The sequence below is a fragment of the Oncorhynchus kisutch genome, linkage group LG21 (assembly GCF_002021735.2).
Source record: "Oncorhynchus kisutch isolate 150728-3 linkage group LG21, Okis_V2, whole genome shotgun sequence".
NCBI classification, from domain to species: Eukaryota; Metazoa; Chordata; class Actinopteri; order Salmoniformes; family Salmonidae; genus Oncorhynchus; species Oncorhynchus kisutch.
Window position 1 is genome coordinate 17,355,473 of NC_034194.2, and position 24,734 is coordinate 17,380,206.

At 44.5% G+C, this 24,734-nt stretch overlaps 1 protein-coding gene across 1 annotated transcript in view; it reads left to right on the top strand.

Moving 5' to 3' along the window:
- Positions 1–24,734, top strand: part of man1a1 (mannosidase, alpha, class 1A, member 1) — a 158,132-nt gene that overhangs the window by 96,821 nt on the left and 36,577 nt on the right. Inside the window, exon 5 of the mRNA XM_020455609.2 lies at positions 18,098–18,192. Coding sequence (XP_020311198.1) covers positions 18,098–18,192 — 95 coding nt within the window. The remainder of the gene's footprint in view (positions 1–18,097; positions 18,193–24,734) is intronic.

A 24,734-nucleotide genomic window follows, 5' to 3' on the forward strand; every position in this document is an offset into this window, starting at 1 on the left:
CATTAGGCCTGGCTCGCAGTCGGCGTTCCAATTCATCCCAAAGGTGTTTGATGGGGTTGAGTTCAGGGGTCTCGACAAACCATTTCTGTATGGACCTCGCTTTGTGCACAGAGGCATTGTCATGCTGAAACAGGAAAGGGCCTTCCCCGAACTGTTGCCGAAGAAATTGGAAGCATAGAATCGTCATAAATGTCATTTGTATGCTGTAGCGTTAAGATTTCTCTTCACTGGAAGTAAGGAGCCTAGCCCAAACCATGAAAAACATCCCCTGACCATTATTCCTCCTTCACCAAACTTTGCAGTTGTCGCTTTGCATTGGGGCAGGTAGTTCTCTCCTGGCATCCCCCAAACCCGGATTCGTCCGTCGGACTGCCAGATAGTGAAGCGTGTTTTCAGTCCTCCAGAGTCCAATGGCGGCGAGCTTTACACCACTCCAGCCGACGCTTGGTAGTGTGCATGGTGATCTTAGGCTTGTATGCGGCTGCTCGGCCATGGAAACCCATTTCATGAAGCTCCCGATGAACAGTTAGTGTGCTGATGTTGCTTCCAGAGGCAGTTTGGAACTCGATATTGAGTGTTGCAACCGAGGACAGACTTTTTTTACATGCTTCAGCACTCGGCGGTCCCGTTCTGTGAGTTTATGTGGCCAACCACTTCGTGGCTGAGCCGTTGTTGGCCTTAGACGTTTCCACTTCACAACAACAGCACTTACAGTTGACCGGGGCAGCTCTAGCAGGGCAGAAATTTGCCGAACTGACTTGTTGGAAAAGTGGCATCCTATGACAGTGCCATGTTGAATGTCACTGAGCTCTTCAGTATGGGCCATTCTACTACCAATGTTTGTCTATGGAGATTGCATGGCGTTGTGCTCGTTTTAATATACCTGTCAGGAACAGGTGTGGATGAAATAGCCGAGTCCACTCATTTGAAGGGGTGTCCTCATACTTTGTGTATCATAATAACCAAATATAGCCTATTAATAGTTGAATATGGAAAGAAAGTATGCCAACCTATACTGCCCTACCAAGCAAAAAGGCAGTAACGGCTCATAGTGTGGAACCGAGAGAAACTGCTTTTATTTCCCTTGGTTTCACAGTAACTTTATGCAGTTACTGCTACATGACCCGTATTTTCTCCAAAACACAATACAATAGAGGCAGGATACTTATCCACATGATTAAGCATGTATTTACTTTTGACCAAATGAGTAGTTACTGCCTTTTTTCTTGGTAGGGCAGTATAGGCCCTGCATGACCACAATGCATTTTAGAACTACACCATGTCAGGACCAGTAAAACATGTTTGGGACAGTAGATTCTTTGCCTACTGGTCTGACCGGGCCAGTGAGTTAAAAAAAATCACGTTGGACCCTGGCGTGTTTCATATGCAGCCACGGAGTGGTGGCGCATAGGCTATTTACTGTGCTTTGATTGATGAACAGCAAGCTGGACTAGTTTATAAAAGGTGTCAAACTGACTGTTGACAAACTGACTGAATAAAGTCTATCTCATATATCCTTGCCATTCATAAATTATACGTGAATGGTATCGCATCCGGACTTCAGTAAACTAAAGTTCTCGTTTTTATTTTCAATATGAAGTCCATCTGGACAGACAGTGGTGTGAAAGTGAGTGACTCGTAAGAGAGCTGTTCATTTGGCTCCCTAATTTGCATACTGGTAGGCTTGTTGGTGATTCTCTGCAGATAAATTGTGAACACATTCGATGAAGATGGTGAATCCTCCTCACTGCAGAAACAACAGGCAGGCTAGTGGACAGAGAGCCTCACTCTGGTCCAAGATGTGATAAAGGAAAGGGGATTGGATTGTTTTGAAAGCTAACGATACATCTAGATCAATATATTTGAAAATAACAGGTCTGCTGATTTGATCAAAGTGTTGACAACGGAGTAGTCGACTGCTGTTCTCTGTGCAGCAATGCCCATGATTAACACCAGCTACATTCTTCAATCATACCTGGATTGCAGATAGCTGAGAAAATGCCTCTTAAACGGCAGCTTGAAGCCTGTGGAAGTCAGCAGACTCGTACAGGATTCTTTAAAGGTCCAGTGCATTCCAAATTAAGTCGTTTTTCAAATCGTATTGTACAACAGCTGATGAAACTAACACTGTAAAAATGTGATCAGTGTTATTTCCTGATAGTTGCTGATATAGATAAACTCTCTTGGTAAATAATATGGTCTAAAGTATTCTAACTCAGGTGAGCAGAACCTTGACACGTCCTTGATATTAGATATGGCCAGGCTATGGTCACTGTCTGTACATTTGTTAATTTCTTTCTTTGTTTGAAATATTAGATTTTGACGAGGTGTTGTGATAATTTGATATCTCTGTTTAGAACTTAGTTACATTGAAGCTTGTGATTTTAAATGAAATACAATTTTGACAGTAATTAGTGTATGAATTAGGGATAGCTATTTCTATTTGTTTGAATGTAGATATTGATGGTCGCAATTGTTGAATTTAGCTGGTGCTTTTGGGCCAATTGCTCTAAAGGGCTGCACTCTGTGTTTCAGGGTTGTTTCTCCTTGGGTGAAGTGATATCTACTTTCCTAACTTCTGGATTTGTTTTTATCCATATTAATGGATAGTGCCCAGTCCTTACAATACTGTTCTATCAAGGACAGACTTTGTTGGTGGCAAGATTACTAAGCCATCGGCATATAAAGTCAACTTTATTTATTTGTATTGAATAAGGTCGGGCTCCTATTACAACCTTGTCCCACTCGTCCGTTCTGACTAAGGAATTGTAGTCTTCTTTTTTTGTGCCCCAACACTGGGTTAAACAGAATAGACTCTCTCAGCGTAGGCCTGCTCTGTTCATATGCTGTCTGGCCCACAGGCTTTACCACTCTTGAGGGCCTTTTATTGTATCATTTTATTCAGACAAAGTTGATTTTGTTTGTATTTTACTGTTAATTCTAATTATTTAAATTATTCTATTATTGATGTTTGGGTGTAGTCAGTAAAAAAAAATATATATATATATAATCTAGTTTCCATAATTCCCTAAATGAATTTGTATTGATTGCCTCCTCTATCTTGAGTTCCAGAATGGCGTAGCAGTGTAGACGTTGTTTGTTGTTCTCCCGTGTAAATTGTCTTTTTTGTATATATTTCAATATATTTTTTTATCTCTTTTTCCATTTTTTAAATTAAATATACCTTCCGGCAACCCATCTCACCCAATGTGATACGGATCTGCTATTTTTAGACCTTATAGCCAGAAGCTAGCCATCAGAAGCTAGCCATCAGAAGCTAACCAGCTAATTAGCTACTAGCTATATAGTCATTGTTAGCCACTGCTAGCGGCCTTTACCTTTAGCACAGATACCAGCCTCTTTTAGCCTGGATAATACTTGCCAGTCTGCTCAACGCGTTATCAACCCTGAGCAAATCGGACTGTTTTTCTCCACGACAACACCGGATTTCTGCTGTAAGCCCTGGACCGTTACTCCAGATCATCGCAGCTGCCACCGAGTGGCCCAGCCCCGAAGCTAGCCTTGAACCAGGCCCATCTCCCGGCTTGCTCAGTGGACCCTATGATCACTCGGCTACACAGATGATGCCTCCCGGACTCTTCACTAACACGACTAGAATCCACTACCCCACCGGATTCTTGCCGTAAGCTCAGGACTTTTTGCATCGGATCATCGCTGCCACCTAGTGGCTAACACCGTTGTCCCGAAGCTAGCACCAGTTAGCCGCGAGCCAGGCAGATCTCCCGGCTAGCAAACTAAATTACTCCAGCTACAATACCTCTTTTGCCAACTGGCCTCCTACTTACTAGCGTAGTAACGACTACCTAGCGGCTTCCCTGTTTCATCTATTGCTGTTCACTGGACCCTATGATCACTTGATTACATAGCTGATGCCTGCTGGACTGTTAATTAATCACAGTTCTCCATTTTGTTTATTTTGTTTATCTGTCGGCCCCAGCCTCGAACTCAGGCCCTGTGTGTAGTTAACTGACCCTCTCTGCCCCTTCATCACCATTTTTCCTGTTGTTGCTGATTAGCTGTTGTTGTCTTAGCTAGCTCTCCCAATCAATACCTGTGATTGCTTTATGCCTTGCTTTGTCTCTCTCTAATGTCAATATGCCTTGTATACTGTTGTTCAGGATAGTTATTGTTGTTTTAGTTCACTGCGGTGCCCCTAGTTCCACTCAACATGCCTTAGATACCTCTTTTGTTCCACCTCCCACACATGTGGTGACCTCACCCAGCATAACTAGTGCGTCCAGAGATGCAACCTCTTATCGTCACTCAATGCCTAGGTTTACCTCCACTGTACCCGCACCCTACCATACCCTTGTCTGTACATTATGCCCTGAGTCTATCCTACCACGCTCAGAAATCTGCTCCTTTTATTATCTGTCCCCAACGCACTAGACAACCTTGTTTTGATAGCCTTTAGCCGTACCCTCATCCTGCTCCTCCTTTGTTCCTCGGGTGATGTATAGGTCCTGCGTGTCCCCAGGTGCTCTCGTTTGTTGACTTCTGTAACCGTAAAAATCTTGGTTTCATGAATGTTAACATCAGAAGCCTCCTAAGTTTGTTTTACTCACTGCTTTAGCACACTCCGCCAACCCTGATGTCCTTGCCGTGTCTGAATCCTGGTTTAGGAAGGCCACCAAACGTTCTGAGATTTCCATCCCCAACTACATTTTCCATCAAGATAGAAGTGCCAAAGGGGGAGGAGTTGCAATCTACTGCAGAGAGAGCCTGCAAAGTTCTGTCATATTTTCCAGGTCTATGCCCAAACAGTTCGAGCTTCTAATTTTAAAAATGTTTCTCACCTTTGAAATAAGTCCCTCACTATTGCCGCCTGTTATAGACCCTCCTCAGCTCCCAACTGTGCCCTGGACACCATATGTGAATTGAACTCTGTCTTCAGAGTTCGTTCTGTTAGGTGACCTAAACTGGGATATTCTTAACACCCCAGCAGTCCTACAATCTAAGCTAGATGCCCTCAATCTCACACAAATTATCAAGGAACCCACCTGGTACAACCCTAAATCTGTAAACATGGGCACCCTCATAGATATCATCCTGACCAACTTGCCATCTAAATACACCTCTGCTGTCTCAGCGATCACTGCCTCATTGCCTGCATCCGCAATGGGTCCGCGGTCAAACGACCACCCCTCATCACTGTCAAACGCTCCCTAAAACACTTCTGCAAGCAGGCCTTTCTAATCGACCTGGCCCGAATATTGACCTCATCCCGTCAGTCGAGGATTCCTGGTCGTTCTTTAAAAGTAATTTCCTCACCATCTTAAATAAGCATGCCCTTTTCAAAAAATGTGGAACTAATAACAGAAAAAGCCCTTGGTTCACTCCATACCTGACTGCCCTCGACCAGCACAAAAGCATCCTGTGGCGGACTGGGCTATCATCGAATAGTCCCCGCGATATGCAACTTTCAGGGAAGTCAGGATCCGATACACGCAGTCAGTTAGGAAAGCAAAAGCTAGCTTTTTCAAACAGAAATTTGCATCCTGTAGATCTAACTCCAAAAACTTTTGGGACACTGTAAAGTCCATGGAGAATAGGAGCACCTCCTCCCAGCTGTCCACTGCACTGAGGCTAGGAAACACTGTCACCACTGATGAATTTCAATAAGCATTACTCTACAGCTGGCCATGCTTTTCTCCTGGCTACCCCAACCCCGGCAAACAGCTCCGCACCCCCCGCTGCTACTTGCCCAAGCCTCCCCAGCTTATCCTTCACCCAAATCCAGATAGCAGATGTTCTGAAAGAGCTGCAAAACCTGGACCCGTACAAATAAGCTGGGCTAGACAATCTGGACCCTCTCTTTCTAAAATGATCCGCCGCCATTGTTGCAACTCCTATTACCAGTCTGTTCAACCTCTTTCGTATCGCCCGAGATCCCTAAAAGTTGAAAAGCTGCCACGGTCATCCCCTTCTTCAAACGGGGTGACACTCTAGACCCAAACTGTTATAGACCTATATCCATCCTGCCCTGCCTTTCTAAAGTCTTCAAAAGCCAAGTTAACAAACAGATCACTGACCATTTTGAATATTACCGTACCTTCTCCGCTGTGCAATCCAGTTTCCAAGCTGGTCATGGGTGCACCTCAGCCACGCTCAAGGTACTAAACGATATCATAACCGCCTCAAGGTACTAAACGATAAAAGACAGTACTGGGCAGCCGTCGTCATCGACCTGGCCAAGGCTTTTGACTCTGTCAATCACCGTATTCTTATCGGCAGATTCAACAGCCTTGGTTTCTCAAATGACTGCCTTGCCTGGTTCACCAACTACTTCTCAGATAGAGATCAGTGTGTCAAATCGGAGGGCCTGTTGTCCAGACCTCTGGCAGTCTCTATGGGGGGTGCACAGGGTTCAATTCCCGGGCCGACTCTTTTCTTTGTAAATATCAACGATGTCGCTCTTGCTGCTGGTGATTCCCTGATCCACCTCTACGCAGACGACACCATTCTGTATACATCTGTCCCTTCTTTGGACACTGTGTTAACAAACCTCCAAACGAGCTTCAATGCCATACAACACTCCTTCCGTGGCCTCCAACTGCTCTTAAACGCATCACTACTCTGGATGGTTCTGATATGTGGACAACTACAAATACCTAGGTGTCTGGCTAGACTGTAAACTCTCCTTCCAGAGTCATATTAAACATCTCCAATCCAAAATTAAATCTAGACTCCGCTTCCTATTTCGCAACAAAGCCTCCTTCACTCATGTTGCCAAACATACCCTCGTAAAACTGACTATCCTACCGATCCTCAACTTCGGCAATGTAATTTACAAAATAGCCTCCAATACTCTACTCAGCCAATTGGATGCAGTCTATTACAGTGCCGTCCTTTTGGTCACCAAAGCCCCATATGCCACACACCACTGCGCCCTGTAAGCTCTTGTGTGCTGGCCCTCGCTACATATTCGTCGCCAGAACCACTGGTTCCAGGTCATCTATAAGTCTTTGCTAGGTAAAGCTCTACCTTATCTCAGCTCACTGGTCACCATAACATCAAGCACCTGTAGCATGCGCTCCAGCAGGTATATCTCACTGGTCATCCCCAAAGCCAACACCTCCTTTTGCTGCCTATCCTTCCAGTTCTCTGCTGCCAATGACTGGAATGAATTGCAAAAATCGCTGAAGTTGGAGACTTATATCTCCCTCACTAACTTTAAGGATCACCTATTTGAGCAGCTTACCAATCGCTGCAGCTGTACACAGCCCATCTGTAAATAGCCCATCCAACTACCTCCCTCATCCCCATATTGTTTTATTTACTTTTTTTGCTCTTTTGCACACCAGTACTTCTACTTGCACATCATCTGCACATCTATCACTCCAGTGTTAATTTGCTAAATTGTAATTACTTCACTACTATGGCCTATTTATTGCCTTACCACCTCATGCCATTTGCACACACTGTATATAGACTTTTTCTATTGTGTTATTGACTGTATGTTTGTTTATTCCATGTGTAACTCTATGTTTGTGTCGCACTGCTTTGCTTTATCTTGGCCATGTTGCAGTTGTAAATGGGAACCTGTTCTCAATTGGCCTACCTGGTTAAATAAAGGTGAAATAAAAAATATAGATTTTTGCCAAGCTCATTAGTCATATAGAAGGATTTATTCCTTTGAAATAACTTCTTATATTGGCTTAGGGCCTGTTGCTATATGAGATGTGTTTTTGGTTTGATGAAACTCTTAGTTGTCTTGCAATGAAACATTAATTGTCCATCCATTTTTCCTTTGAAGTTATCTTTTTTGATGTTCCCTTTTTCCACCTTTTTTAGATGAGATTTTCTAGCCAGTTTTAGAAATATATCAATCAATTCACAGGGGTTAAAGTTGCCTGTTAATGCGACGGATTTCTGTCATGTGGGTTCTGGAGAGGTCGTTTTTGAGATCAGTGTAGATCCGTAGTAAGAATATCTGGGGGTGTGTACTGACCTGACATGCATGATTGTTGATGACACACCAATGTTGAAATGAAGGGAATTAAGTAGTCTTTATTTAATTTGTGGGTCTAATCCTGGATGCTGATTGGTTAAAACCACATTCCAGACTGTGTCTATTTCACAAGTTACCACCAGCTAAAGCTATGATGTTGACATGCCTATTTACTCTGTTCCATCTGACTGCACAATTCAGGCACATCAGCCCAGCCAGACAATTTATAAACTTGATCTCCACTGTAAAAAGCATTGAGACATTATCTCACGTTTCTTTTAGACTAGCAATAGGTTTGCATTAGCAGAGATTTGTATAAACCTCACTGTCTGTCTCTCTGACATTTGCACCATTGTTTCAATATTGAAATTCGATCTCCAGCTGTCCCATAGTAATGAAAGTCTAGGGGTCGGGACAAGACAGACAGACAGACAGGCAGGCAGATTTTCTCAGCCAGTCGAAATCATGAATCGGCATCATTTTTATGGATGTGTACACAGAGATGTCAATAGAAAACAGGTCAAACAAATGCAGCTAGTCTTTCCAGCATCAGTTTGAAATAAAAATTGTATCTGTTGTTGGCTAGCTCCTCTGAACAACAGTGTCCTGAGTAGAGAGCACATTTTCTATGCCAGGTGAAATCGAACATCATTAGCTAACTTTTATGGATGTATTCAAATAAATGTCACTAGAAAACAGCTTAAACAAATGCAAATGAAGACTGGGTTCCAGCTCTTTAGGCCAAAGGCAGATAACCTCAGACTTTGTATATTCCAGGATGACATAGTAAAAGCTTTGTGTTCCATGGTGTCTAGTGTTGTTTTCGTGTGGTTTAGGCTCGGACCATTACAGTAGGTGTGAGCCGTGTTGAGCACCTGATACATACCGCTTAGGTCGCAGGATGGGGCTCTGTCTCTCTCTGTCACTCTGTCTCGCTCGTCTGTCTGTCTCTCTCTTGTCTAGTTCTGGCATTTAGGTCTCTCTCACTCTGACTCTCATACTGCCTTAAGAGTGCTTATAGACCATAATCTGAAAACCTTGTTGGATTGCAGTGATCTTAAGCCACACACCTTTGCTTCTCAGCTAAGGAGGCCAAGGCTATCAGCTCTAGTCTCAGATAGTCCATTCCACTGCCTATATGTCAGAGCTGTCAATGGAACTCACTTGTGGCAAAGAAGTCAGTTTTCCTGCACCTGGTCTGACCTTTAAGACTCCTGGTGTTTGAGTAGACAGACAGACACAAAATCTAGGTCTCTTCATTTGGGTTTACTGGTGCCCCTCAGAATCTCTCTCTACTTTTCTCGCATACTTTCTCTCTCTTTCCCCATGGCATTTTATCCCTCCTTACCTCCCACAAAATCCACTTATCTCACTAGCCCTCTCCCTCTTTCCCTCTCTCCCTCACTGCTGTGGATTCTTAGCTGTAATAAGTGCTGCGGCCCACAGTGCTGACTTAAGATAAATCCCTCCAAATGACTGTGGTAATTGCCTTGAAGTGCCCTTTCACAATGTCTCCCCCTGCACCCAGGACGTGATCTATTGTGGCTAGCTCCGTTAATGTCAGCATAGCAGAGAGGCACAAACTACAAACGACACCTAGTAATTGTGAAGCACAGGCACGCCATTCCTCTAAAAAATACTTATTGGGGTGTAATGGGGGAGTGGGGTTCTCTCTTTCGCTGCTTAATAGTTCATTAAGGAATGGAGAAAGGTCTGAGTCGTCATTTTAGATGTGAGGTGAGAGATCTTCAGGCTCTCTTTGCTAATATAAAAAGCTGTGCCTCAGCAGCACATTAAAGGAAGGGGCACAAACCCTGATCTCAAAGACTTCAGTTTGTTACTTTTCAATCATCAGGTTGAAAATGCCAGGGACGCCAGGTGAGTTCTCTCACTGGCACTGCCCAATCGATGGCCTAATCAATCTTTTAAGTGCTTAGGCACAGAAAAAAAGCCCCAGGGGACTCCTTTCTGAAGTCACAGTTTAGCGTTGAACTTTCAGCAGGCAATGATTTCTCAATTAGTTGGAAAGTCCCAGTTCTGTCCAGAGGCCTGTTTGAATGGTGTTGTTCTCCTCGGTCTTTAGGGAGGACAGCGCTGCTATGAGTCCCTCACTCAGGTGGAAGTAAACTGGGAGAGTGCACTCTGGTAAACGGTGTGCTGGGTTTCATTCCCTAATGCAATTTGACCTCCCCTGTCCTGCCTGGTGTTTTGTGCAGCTCACCACAATTAGATCGGACAAAAGCTGCTCTTTCCCAGCAATTAATATCTCAGGCCCCTTTCAGGCTTTAGCCTGCTGAGTGCAGGGTGGCATCTTAAGAGGGTCAGACCACTCTGTCTGATGAGCTGATGAGAGATCCAGTCTGGATACAATGCTATTGTCTAGTCACTGTCATCCTCAACAGAAGCCTGTGCAGACATCTGCAGGACTGTGCTCATGCCAATGGAGATCTCAGATGAAAAAATCTGTCATATCACCACAGCCCCCCGAGTATCTATCTGTATTTGATATTGTATTATGTGATATTAATCCACAACGGCTACAGTAGAAGCAGATACAGTCAGTTCTCAGATCTAACCTATGGTTCAGTAGCCACGTTGAAGTGAATTTCCATGGTGCCGTGTTCAGTCCTGTTGTTGACCTGTGATGTGTGCTCCCTGGAGAGTCATGGCAAGGTATTGGAGATCCCATCCCAGAGCCCCCCCAGTCCCTCCCTGACACTTTATCCAGTTATAGCTAGGGTTGGGGCTCTGGGCCGATCTATCGGAGGCACCAGATCCCTGTCACAGACACGTGGAGTAATTTGGGCTGTGTCCCGCGAGGCAGCCCAGTCACCCCTGGTCAGGCACGGTAATTCATCTTATTTAGTGGCATGTCCAGCCTTCCTCCCCACAGCCCCAAAGCACAGGACCCGTTAGCCTGGATCCCAGTGACAGGCACATAGTCCTGTTGTACACACACACACACACACAGCATCATACACACACTTACCCTCGCCCATTATGTCTCTCTCTCTGTGTGCTCGGTGGCTATGTCCTTATTCCCTAGCTCTAAATGTCTTGGTAGAGGACGAATATAATGGCTCCTATTGCAGAAAGAGGTTGTGTGCAAGTTGAAAGTAGTGAAACCAGACATCTCCCTGTTTTCAGAACTACAACCACTTCTTCCTTCCTTGTCTCCTCTGACCTGAACCGTCCAAATGAGTCTGGCGTTATCCACGTTCAGTGTCAGGAAACCCGCAAAAACTGCCGTTGCGGTTTATCATCTGTATAACACATGTCTGAGTTCTATTTCATAGCAGAGCCTCTCACATCAGTGATAAATCATTATCCAAACTCACTGGAGTGTGTTTGGAATATGATTATCATCATCAATATTTGCTAATGTTATCTGCCGTCCATCTCGCCTGGCCAGGTTGTTTTGTGGTGCAGATCATTTGATTGCTTTGTAAACCTTGTTGACAGTTTACTTGATGACTCTAGGTGGTGCTGTAGTTAATTTATTCTCCAGCGTCCTGGCATTATTAAAGGCATTAATCACACCAATTGGATGAGACGTAGCTACGCAGGATATCTCCATTTCTGACCTGTGTACAGTATATATGCCAAACCTGGTGGGATGGAATGATTTGTGGGTGTCCCCTACATACGTTGCGGGGGCTCCAGATTACTTTCAGAATCTGCTCAGAAACGAGCTATAAATGTCCAATGTAATAACACGGATCCTGGAGGCGACAGACTAACTCAGTGGTGAATGAGCGAGGTAGACAGCCCACGTCTCATCGCAGAGGGGGCAGCAGTGGGCAGAAGGAACAGCGCTGTGGATTTAGTAGAACAGGTTAACAGGTGACCTTGTCCAGAGACTCCAAGGACACGGCGGGAGACAAAGTAATTATTTGGTAGCTGACGCACACAGACCTAGTGTTGTTTGAGTACGGCACAAGTCTCAGCGGGCATCCGGTAACACAATGAGCTGAAAGCAACCTCGCCACTTGATGTCATGTAGCACCGCCCCGTATTGACACGGCTACCAAATGCCTCTTTTGAAAGTTCGCCAGCACCCGTCTTTAAGCTCTTACTCTTTACATAGCCATCAACCTCCACTTTTTGAAAATACCCAATCCAATTACTTTCAAGACATCGGCTCTATTGCTCTACGACACCAATATTTGACAAGTTGCGTTTTTACCCTTTTCATTGGTGTCCCCTCAGAGCAGGCAGCTCATGGTGAGACATTCTCCATTATGGAGTGGCTGGTACCCAGTGGGGCATTCTCTAAAGCTGCTACCCTTTCTCCTTCATTATCTGAAATAAGCCATTTTACTACTTCATAGAGGAGAGAATGTCTTTTCACATCAATTGGATTAGCAGGAAGCCGTGTGGCACAGGTCCCTGGATTGGCTATGCTTCCACAAACCTCACCTATCCGTTGCATGTGACAATTTAATTTTTTTATTTTTAATGGTCATTTGTTTAACCCGATAAGTCAATCGAGAACCAATTGTCATTTACAATAATCACCTGGCCTAGAGGCATAACATTGCAACAGTGAACAGGACAACACAATACCATAAAAAAAAATAAACATACACTATACAGAGGAAAGGTACAAATTCACCAAATATACAACACTAAGAAATATTCACAGTGTGTTAGAGCAGAAAAGGTCAAGGCAACACAGAAGACTTAATAATCAGCAGGTACATTGATCAGACAGCAGCTCACTTAATGTCTCTGAAGGAGTGTGGTGGGATGACTATGTCAAGTTTGAGGGTCTTTTGCAGCCTGTTCCAGTCAGCGGAAAACTGGAATGAATGACGGCCAAAGGAATGAATGACGGCCAAAGGAAGTGCGAACTTTGGGAATGACCAGTGTGATACAGTGGGGCAAAAAAAGTATTTAGTCAGCCACCAATTGTGCAAGTTCTCCCACTTAAAAAGATGAGAGGCCTGTAATTTTCATCATATGTACACTTCAACTATGACAGACAAAATGAGAGAAAAAATCCAGATAATCACATTGTAGGATTTTTTAATGAATTTATTTGCAAATTATGGTGGAAAATAAGTATTTGGTCACCTACAAACAAGCAAGATTTCTGGCTCTCACAGACCTGTAACTTCTTCTTTAAGAGGCTCCTCTGTCCTCCACTCATTACCTGTATTAATGGTACCTGTTTGAACTTGTTATCAGTATAAAAGACACCTGTCCACAACCTCAAACAGTCACACTCCAAACTCCACTATGGCCAAGACCAAAGAGCTGTCAAAGGACACCAGAAACAAAATTGTAGACCTGCACCAGGCTGGGAAGACTGAATCTGCAATAGGTAAGCAGCTTGGTTTGAAGAAATCAACTGTGGGAGCAATTATTAGGAAATGGAAGACATACAAGACCACTGATAATCTCCCTCGATCTGGGGCTCCACGCATGATCTCACCCCGTGGGGTCAAAATGATCACAAGAACGGTGAGCAAACATCCCAGAACTACACAGGGGGACCTAGTGAATGACCTGCAGAGAGCTGGGACCAAAGTAACAAAGCCTACCATCAGTAACGCACTACGCCGCCAGGGACTCAAATCCTGCAGTGCCAGACGTGTCCCCCTGCTTAAGCCAGTACATGTCCAGGCCTATCTGAAGTTTGCTAGAGAGCATTTGGATGATCCAGAAGAAGATTGGGAGAATGTCATATGGTCAGATGAAACCAAAATATAACTTTTTGGTAAAAACTCAACTCGTCGTGTTTGGAGGACAAAGAATGCTGAGTTGCATCCAAAGAACACCATACCTACTGTGAAGCATGGGGGTGGAAACATCATGCTTTGGGGCTGTTTTTCTGCAAAGGGACCAGGACGACTGATCCGTGTAAAGGAAAGAATGAATGGGGCCATGTATCGTGAGATTTTGAGTGAAGACCTCCTTCCATCAGCAAGGGCATTGAAGATGAAACGTGGCTGGGTCTTTCAGCATGACAATGATCCCAAACACATCGCCCGGGCAACGAAGGAGTGGCTTCGTAAGAAGCATTTCAAGGTCCTGGAGTGGCCTAGCCAGTCTCCAGAACCCCATAGACATTTTTTGGAAGGAATTGAAAGTCCGTGTTTCCCAGCAACAGCCCCAAAACATCACTGCTCTAGAGGAGATCAGCATGGAGGAATGGGCCAAAATACCAGCAACAGTGTGTGAAAACCTTGTGAAGACTTACAGAAAACGTTTGACCTCTGTCATTGCCAACAAAGGGTATATTACAAAGTATTGAGAAACTTTTGTTATTGACCAAATACTTATTTTCCACCATAATTTGCAAAAAAAAATAATTTAAAAATCCTACAATGTGATTATCTGGATTTCTTTTTTCTCATTTTGTCTGTCATAGTTGAAGTGTACCTATGATGAAAATGACAGGCCTCTCGTCTTTTTAAGTGGGAGAACTTGCACAATTGGTGGCTGACTAACTACTTTTTTGCCCCACTGTACATCTACCAGAGCGCAGGTTGCTATTGGTAGTGGAGTTTGAGGAGTGAGCTGAGGTAGATGATGGACTTAATAAATTGGTGCCAGTGAGTCTGGCGTCGTGTATGTAACAAGGGCCAGTTGACCAGGGTGTAAAGGTCACTGTGATGAGTGTTGAAGTGGTAACAAAGTGGATGGCAGTGTGGTAAATGACATCTAGATTTTTTCGGGGCAAGACTAAATTATATCGCCATAGTTCCGAATGGTCATTTTTACAAGGGTGTACTTGGCAGAGTGGGTGAAGGATGCTTTGTTGCGGTACTGAAGGTGGTTGATGTGGGTATGGAATGAGAGTGAGCATTCCATCCATATACCAATAAAACATAGTCTTGGTTATTTCTTTATTGATGCTGCTTGCAGTGTTGGTCCCATTTTTCACGAGCTGAAATGAAAGATCCCAGAATTGTTTCAAACACATCCCCCAAAAAGTTATTTTAAATGTTGTGCACAAATTTGTTTACGTACCTGTTAGAGAGCATTTGTCCTTTGCCAAGATAATCCATCCACCTGACAGGTGTGACCTATCAAGAAGCTGATTAAACAGCATGATCATTACACAGGTGCACCTTGTGCTGGGGACAATGAAAGGACACTCTAAAATGTGCAGTTTTGTCACATAACAAAATGTCACAATGTCAAGTTTTGAGGAAGTGTGCAGTTGGCATGCTGGCTGCAGGAATGTCCACCAGAGCTGTTGCCAGAGAATTGAATGTTCATTTCTCTACCATAAGCCACCTCAAGTCATTTTAGAGAATTTGGCAGTGCGTCCAACCGGCCTCACAACCGCAGACCACGTGTAACTATGCCAGCCCAGGGCCTCCACATCTGGCATCTTCACCTGCGAGATCGTCTGAGGAGGGGGAGGGGTGCTGAAGAGTATTTCTGTCTTTAATAATGACTGGCTGGGCCTGGCTCCCCAGTGGGTGGACCTGGCTTCCAAGTGGGTGGGCCTATGCCATCTCAGGTCCACCCATGGCTGCGGCCCTGCCTGGTCATGTGAAATCTATAGACTAGGGCCCAATTTATGTATTTTAATTGACTGATTTCCTTCTATGAACTGTAACTCAGTAAGATCTTTGAAATGTTGCTTTTATATTTTTTGTTCAGTGTGGTATATGAACATGTGATCATGTCTACAGCTTTGTTATCTCTGTTTGTTACAGTAGCTCTTGCTACTAAATTTAGCGTTCTTATATGCTGGATTTAGCTGCACCCAAAGCACTTTATCTCAGAGCTGAAGTGTGCATGAAATTCTAATTATTGACTGGGGCATCTTCAATCCACACAGTGAGTGCATTCACAGAAACTCAGGGGACTCCATAGGGAATGTATTTATTCAACATTTAGTATTCCTATTTCCTACGGTACAGAATCCTCTCAGGACTCGGACGTTAAGATGTGTATGTGCCTTTCATATCCTACCTGTCATTGTATATTGGTGTCATTGTATATAATTTCATGTAAAGTTCTGGTGACATTTCCCTGCCCCTGATGTGATCTGAATGGGTTGATAGATGTACAGTGCATTCGGAAAGTATTCAGACCCCTAGACTTTTTCCACATTTTGTTTACGTTACAGCCTTGTTCAAAAATGTATTGAATCGTTTTTTCCCCCCTCAGTCTACACACAATACCCTATAATGACCCTATAATGACAAATCAAATACCCTATAATGACATTTTTGCACATTTGTTAAAAATAACTATTACATTTACATAAGTGTTCAGACCCTTTACTCAGTACTTTGTTGAAGCACCTTTGGCTGCGATTACAGCCTCGAGTCTTCTTGAGTATGATGCTACAAGCTTGGGACACCTGTATTTGGGGAGTTTCTCCCATTCTCTGCAAATCCTCTCAAGCTCTGTCATGTTGGATGGGGATCATCGCGGCACCGCTATATTCAAGTCTCTCCAGAGATGTTCAATCGGGTTCAAGTCCTTGCTCTGGCTGGGCCACTCAAGGACATTCAGAGACTTGTCCGAAGCCACTCCTGCGGTCTCTTGGCTGTGTGCTTGTGGTTGTTGTCTTGTTGGAAGGTGGACCTTTGCTCCAGTCTGCGGTCCTGAGTGCTCTGAAGCAGGTTTCATCAAGGATCTCTCTACTTTGCTCCGTTCAACTTTCACTCGATCCTGACTAGTCTCCCAGTCCTTGCCACTGAAAAACATCCCCTCAGCGTGATGCTGCCACCAACATGCTTCACCATAGGGATGGTGCCAGGTTTCCTCCAGACATTTATTTTATTTTTTATTTAACTAGGCAAGTCAGTTTAGAACAATTATTTTCAATGACGGCCTAGGAACAGTGGGTTAACTGCCTGTTCAGGGGCAGAACGACAGAATTGTACCTTGTCAGCTCGGAGATTTGAACTTGCAACCTTCCGGTTACTAGTCCAACGCTCTAACCGCCCCACATGACGGTTGGCATTCAGGCCAAAGAGTTCAATCTTGGTTTAATCAGACCAGAGAATCTTTTTTCTCATGGTCTGAGAGTCCTTTAGGTGCCTTTTGGCAAATCCAAGCGGGCTGTCATTCTCCTTTTACTGAGGAGTGGCTTCCGTCTGGCCACTCTACCATAAAGTGCTGCAGAGATGGTTGTCCTTCTGGAAGGTTCTCCCATCTCCACAGAGGAGCTCTGTCACTCTAGTGTGACCATCAGGTTCTTGGTCACCTTCCTGACCAAGGCCCTTCTCCGATTGCAGAGATTGGCTGGTTGATTGGCAGCTCTAGGAAGGTTCTTGGTGGTTCCAAACTTCTTCCATTTAAGAATGATGGAGGCCATTGTGTTCTTGGGGACCTTCAATGCTGTATAATTTTTTTGGTAGCCTTCCCCAGATCTGTTCCTTGACACATTCCTGTCTCGGAGCTCTATGGACAATTCCTTCGACCTCGTGGCTTGGTTTTTGCTCTGACATGCCCTGTCACCTGTGATATCTTCTATAGACACGTGTGTGCCTTTCCAAATCATGTCTAATCAATTGAATTTAACACAGGTTGACTCCAATCACGTTGTAGAAACATCACAAAGATGATCAGGAAACAGGATGCACCTGATCTCAATTTTGAGTCTCATAGCAAAGGGTCTGAATACTTATGTAAATAAGGTATTTATGTTTTTGTCATTATGGGATATTTTGTGTAGATTGATTAGGGGGGAAATTATTTAATAAATTTTAGAAAAAGGCTGTAACAAAACAAAATGTGGAGGGATGGTGTGAGGCAGCAAAGCGTTGTGGAGCTAAGTACAGTACAGGATGGGAAGGATGGCCTCAGACCTGCCACTCTCCGCTCTTATCTGATTGGTTTTTATCAGCCTGCTGCAGGATGTAGTCCTAAACACTCTTGCTCTGTCTCCCTCTTCCTGTCGCTCTATCTCTCTCGCTCCCTCTCTCCCCCTCCCCCTCTCTCACAAACCAGGAAACAGCCTCTCCAACAGGAAGAAGGGCAACGCTGCATGTGAGATAAAATGCCCATGTGACAGGAAGAGCTAACCCTAACCCATTGTCCATGGATCAGCGCCTTGTCACCACGTCTCCGACATCAGACAGGATTGACAGAAAGACGTGGGTAGATTGGGTTGCTGATACATCTCTCTTCTCTCTGTTTGTTTGGTAGGTGTTCAGGAAGAAGGCCATACAACTGGGAGAGAAGCTGTTGCCTGCATTCAAAACACCCACAGGCATCCCCTGGGCTCTCCTAAACCTGAAGAGGTGAGTCCTGCACTCAAACATCACCATTCTGTCGGTCTCTGTCTGTTTTATATACACACTGTACAGTCAGCCCACAGCTTCAAATATATCATTCACTATTCCCAATACTGGAGCGTCACTCAAATCAGAAGAGGTCAATACCTTGAACCTGGACCTGTACAGACATACATTGTACACCCACTAGGCAGCTTGAAATAGCTCACTCACTCCTCCCTTGCATCACTCGTCCTTGTACTCTATTCACAGGCGTAAAGACACAAAGCCTTCAATGATTTCACTCTCTCCCCTCTGTTTCCCTCAGTTACGTTAACTACACAGACTATTGCAAATACTTCTCCCTCTCCACAGCTTTGAAGTATTCTCTGCTGTGGGTTGATAGCATCGTGGTTGGCACATAAAAGCAGTTGTTTTGGGAAGTGGGGTCTCTGCTTGCTTTATACTGTCCCCCAAACCACAGAAGTGAGGAATGGTGTCAGTATCGATGCTCATGGCTCTGTTTTGGTAAGCCAGTGTTTTGACTACACACTGTCTGGATCTTGAAACACTTCAGCCGATTTTATGATGCTCTTGCAAACCGAGCCTGCCTCTAGATTGTTATTTTGTCTGCACCTTACTCTGAATGGCCTCTGCCCGGCGTCTAGGCTACAGCGTCTATAGCTGCCACGGCTCCCTCCCTGGTCCAGAAAGAAGCCGCTTCAGAACAATACAGCCCTGAGTCTGACAAGTCAAGGTTTGGCTCGGCTAACCAATCCAAAGTGACCGTTTTTTCTTGAGCAGCCCTCCATGGAAGTCTTGTTCCCTTCCTACCCTCCACCCCTCTCCGTGCCCTTATGATAGCCCCCCTGAGCTGAGGGGTGAGTCTAGCCGCCCACATCGCTGAGAACAGGCAGAGGGGGGTACGAGGACAAAAGGGAGGACAGAGGGTACTCTCGAGGTGGCAAACCTGTTGGATGATTATTATTGGGTTTGGAAATTGTTTTTCACCCGACGCTAACCAACTTGCTGCCCGGTAGGTAAAAGCAGCAGGGGGCCTCAAGGGTGAAGGAAGGGGGGAATAAATAAGGGAGGAGGAGGAGGAAGGAGGGGGGCGTGTAACGCCAGTGGCTTGTCTCAGCCATGAGAGTAAACAACCTCTCTGTCCAGTCTGCTTCAGTCTCCTGCAGCCAGTGTAGCGTGCTCTGCCCCATCAGTCCAAGGCCTGCGAGAGTCCTTATATACACACTCACACTCAACTCTTCCCTCTCACTGCACAACCCTTGCCACAACCAAGAACAGAGAGGGATTTTTGTCAGGGTCAAATCCACATAGCTTAGCTATAAAGAAATATCACAAAACCTGAACATGTGGGTGGCTTCGCAGCACTATTACTGTACCAAATTAAAGAAATGTCTATAGCTTGATATGTAATATGTTATCTCTTCTCACATAGCTACACACTGTATAATGTTTTTTAATAGCAAGGATAGAGCAACCTGCATTCTTTTCACATTTTTCGCCCAGTGAGACTGCAGCCCAGTTTGTCAGATATTCATTAAAACTCAGGTTGTCATGGAGATGACTGGGTCTGTGTAACAAATTCATTTCTCCCCGCTTATGGCGAATGAAAGGGCTTTCTGCACGCATCGTCACATGGTGGTTGGAGCTACCAGTCTCCTGGAGTTAGAGCCGAGGCCCCAGAGGACCACCGCCCGCCCCCGCCTGGCCCTAACCCCACCACTGGCCCCCAGGGGCCTCAACAGATTGGTGTCAATGATGAATTTACCGCGCCACTGAACCATACTATAGCTGGCCTAGCTTTTATAGAGCCCACCAGACCTTGACCACAGATGGCATTTCTGATATGGAGATGGTAAGGCATAGGAGTGAATATGCTGGATTTCTTTAGATATGGGAGAAAAATAGGCTTCCCTTAGTATGTAAGTTAATGTAGAGCCTGGCATATGTATATGATTTCTGTCTAGAGACTATAAGAAGCAGATTAGCATCAGTTGGGAGCACCATCCACTTAATAGTGAGCTGTGTTAAGAGAGCTCTCCCACTCCTTCTCTCTCATTAACGTGATGACTAACAAGACGAACGCTGTGTGCTGTCAAAAGCCTCTTGGCAGGTTTTGTTTGTGACTCATTTTCTTGTTGGAGGTTATGTCTGGCCAGCCCTCTTCCCTGTGTTTTTCATCTGAACATTTTGTTGGTGCTTGTTTCTAAGAAAGCTCTTAAGAGGGGGAAGTGGTCCCCTTTGGGGAATTCTGAATCTAAACTCACTGCTCTCTCCCTGCATATAGAAAGAGATGACTTGATATTGATCAACAACTTTCCTTCTCGTTTCATCTGTGTGTGTGTTGCTGTGTGTACGTGGATGAGTCTGTGGTCCTCTGTGGCTCAATTGGTAGAGCATGGTGCTTGCAATGCCAGGATAGTGGGTTCGATTCCCTGGACCACCTCTACCATTAATGTATAGGGGGGTTGGTTGATTAGCAACTGTGTGCAACTATGAGTAAAAAAACAGGGTTGGCTTAGATTGTTGAGATTGTATTCATGTTTTCAACAAATATTGAAGACTTTGTTACAATGAGCACTTGTTGTCTCTTAAATACAGTACATCGTTACAGTTGTTGGTTAGCTAGCTAGCAAAATTTAGCTACGTTATTATTGACATGAAATCAGTCAAAACACCTCAAAACAAGACATGGTATCAAGAACAAGATGAAACTAGCTGAAACGAGTCACTTACGATTCCCCACACGGCAGCTTCTTGTCATTGGCGGTAGCCATCTGGCCGTTCAGAATCATAACAACTCAGTCTTCTGCCCTATTTCAGCATGCACATTGTTTTCATGACATTGTCAGCTAACCCATCTATACACTCATGACTAAGTTGCTTTGGATAAAAGTGTCTGCTAAATGGCATGAAGACTGATGCTTATTTTCCCCCCCAGATGGTTCTTCACCTTCCCCTCTTACAAAAGTACAAGGACTCATAACTAGGCTACTGCCATGAGCGGTTAAATACATGTATTTGAGCCGTGAATTGTCGACAGCAACAGCGTAACCCAATTCAAAGATGACAGCCACTTTATCTGTAATGAAAGGAGGAATGTTTGGGCTATTTTGGCATCTGCACTTTGTCCTACTTTAAATGGAGGGACGCACTCTCATCTGCTTACATCAAATATGTTAGAACCAGTAACCCACTTTCAGACAGCTACAGGAAGTTTCCCTCCACTCTCCTCAGAGAACAGTTAACGTTAAGCCAAGTGACTTTGAATGTTTTCGAAGACCATTCCCAAGATTTGTAACACTAAGTTTTCATACTTTACGTCCTAGTTTACATCGTTTTGTACTTAACTTGAAAACCACGAACCATACTAGCAATCATAATGTTGCAGTCAGAGCAGATCATTTGTGCTCAGCGGTTATGTAGGCCTTACTCGGTTTTGCCACATGTTTTCTACAAAACAGACTATCTGTAGAGGGATGTTCCTACACCTGTAAGCCTATTGACCTGAGAACAACCCTACTGGCCTCCAGCCCTTTCCAAAGAGGATGACGTCTATAAATAGACCCGCTCTACATCATCAGTCCTCACATAAGAGAGAGAACTTCACCTCCAGTAACAGTCATTAACTGATAGAGGCTGCTGGAGTAGATAGCATGCCCTGGCCACGCAGATCAGCTGCCACTTTAGCGCTGCCACTCTGTTAGTGGTTTAATGAGGAGGTGGGTCGGATACAGAGGCTTTTAAAGGCTACTACTTCCAAGCCATTCACATCTAGCAAATGAAGGAAGGATGGTAGGAACCATGGCTGATTTGGAGAGCAAGAATAGGGAGAAAGTCGGGGTCCTTCCTGGCTATCCATGATTGGCTGAGATAATGGAGGGGTCGACAATGCTGACGTTTGGCCATGCGTTTACGTGTCAATTCTTAAAGAGATGGGTGAGGCTGAGGCTTAAGAGGGTGTGTGGGCCGAATGGGTGTAAACAAAGAAGCGCTCTCTAGCAAGTGTGTAAATCTCATAAAAATGTTCAAGGGCATTTTCTCCTACTTGTCTCCTAAGTGGGACAACACTTTTATCAAGTTTATCAGCAGCATAGCTTTCCCAGAAAAGCAAATCACTTAGATTTTACATGATCCCCCATAGAGATATCTGGTTACATTTTACTCGGACCCACGGTGTTACAACCTTGAGCCAGATTGATCCAGAACTGATCTTTGGCACTGGGGGAATCCCATGGGAGTATGGTCAAAGCATGCCCCATCCCTTTCTCTCGCTCTCTCTCTCTTCAGGTCCATAGACCCTTACCTCTGTCCTTCGTTACCATCTTCTTCTTATCCTCCCTTCTGTGAACGTCCAGATGAACATAGCTATCTATGCATGTCGCCGTGATTATTATTATTATTTTATTTTTTTACCTTTTATTTAACCAGGTAAGTCAGTTAAGAACACATTCTTATTTTCAATGACGGCCTGGGAACAGTGGGTTAACTGCCTGTTCAGGGGCAGAACGACAGATTTGTGCCTTGTCAGCTCGGGGGTTTGAACTCGCAACCTTCCGGTTACTAGTCCAATGCTCTAACCACTAGGCTATGCTGCCGCCCCACGACCCAGTCCGTGACGCTTGGCTCTCATGGTCATTAAATGAGGCCATTTATTGTTGGTATATGACCGAGTCATCCTAGTGTGCATTAAATCAAATCAAATCAAATCAAATTTATTTATATAGCCCTTCGTACATCAGCTGATATCTCAAAGTGCTGTACAGAAACCCAGCCTAAAACCCCAAACAGCAAGCAATGCAGGTGGAGAAGCACGGTGGCTAGGAAAAACTCCCTAGAAAGGCCAATACCTAGGAAGAAACCTAGAGAGGAACCAGGCTATGTGGGGTGGCCAGTCCTCTTCTGGCTGTGCCGGGTGGAGATTATAACAGAACATGGTCAAGATGTTCAATGTTCATAAATGACCAGCATGGTCGAATAATAATAAGGCAGAACAGTTGAAACTAGAGCAGCAGCACAGTCAGGTGGAAGTTGAAACTGGAGCAGCAGCATGGCCAGGTAGACTGGGGACAGCAAGGAGTCATCATGTCAGGTAGTCCTGGGGCATGGTCCTAGGGCTCAGGTCAGTTGAAACTGGAACAGCAGCATGGCCAGGTGGACTGGGGACAGCAAGGAGTCATCATGTCAGGTAGTCCTGGGGCATGGTCCTAGGGCTCAGGTCCTCCGAGAGAGAGAAAGAAAGAGAGAAGGAGAGAATTAGAGAACGCACACTTAGATTCACACAGGACACCGAATAGGACAGGAGAAGTACTCCAGATATAACAAACTGACCCCAGCCCCCCGACACATAGACTACTGCAGCATAAATACTGGAGGCTGAGATTAAGTCCTGTTAAGGTCACAGATGGAGGAATCAGGATGACCAGGGTCCTCCAATGACCACAGAGTTAGAAAGTCCCTGGCACACAGGCTTGCCACCTCATTAGCTGCTAATTGATTGTGACCCTGGAACAACAATCTGATTGAGCTTCATCTCTTCTGTTCTCTGCTTGTTTGTATCCCTTTCTTTTCATCCTTCTGCAGTGGACGAAATGTTTTTGTTTTTTGAAAAAAAAGTCATTTTCATCTCGGGGTTTTACATTAAAAGAAAAGAACCGCACTGCTAGAAGAACCGCACCGCTAGAATAATCAAACAAAACAACACCAGAAGGATTAGATCATTTAATTAGCCGTTTGAAACATAAGAGGTGTTTTTACTTCTGTGAAACACTGCAAAAACCTTTAATCAAAGAGGCAATGGTGAAATAGTTGTGCTAGATACATGACTAGATTCCTTTATGTGAAATCAAGCACTATCTCAATTCTCCCCTCGAAACGATTTTCTCCCGAAGGTCAAATGGAACATGCATTACTTTCATGAGACATGATACAGTTTCAAAACCATTGTAGGGTTCTGAGTTTTTGAATGGTAAGGAAGATATTGAGAACAAACAACAAATGCTTGAATCCTAATCAATTCTTTAATTACATCGCCATGGAAGAGGTCGCGCTCAGACGAACACCTTGCCAAACGGAAGTTTTACATCACATATACAGTCAACTTGCACAACATGTACGTTCTTATTGGTCAGTGCAGAAACGTCAGGTCAGTTACATATTCACTTTGTGACTTGGTCAACATAACTTCTAGATAATAATAAAGGTCATGTATGCATTGAGACATCTTGATCTTCTTCATTTTCCATGAGCAGTGCAAAGAGGCTCATACCTTTCCAAGAACAAGTTAACTCGCTCAATCGAGAACATACTAATATTTGATGTGTCCGAACAGATATTGGAGGGAGAAGCATGTTATAGCCATGTAACATAGATACACGTCTAGTAAAACTGTTCCCATCACCATTGAAACACTGTACTCTGTGAGCCTGCTAATGTTTGGGGAGATGGGGGAGACTAGTGGAGGGGAGGACATTTCCACTCTCCTTGAGGAGTTGACAGTGATGTGATTACAGCTGGTGTCTACAGTAGGGTTGCAAGGGCAGGATATA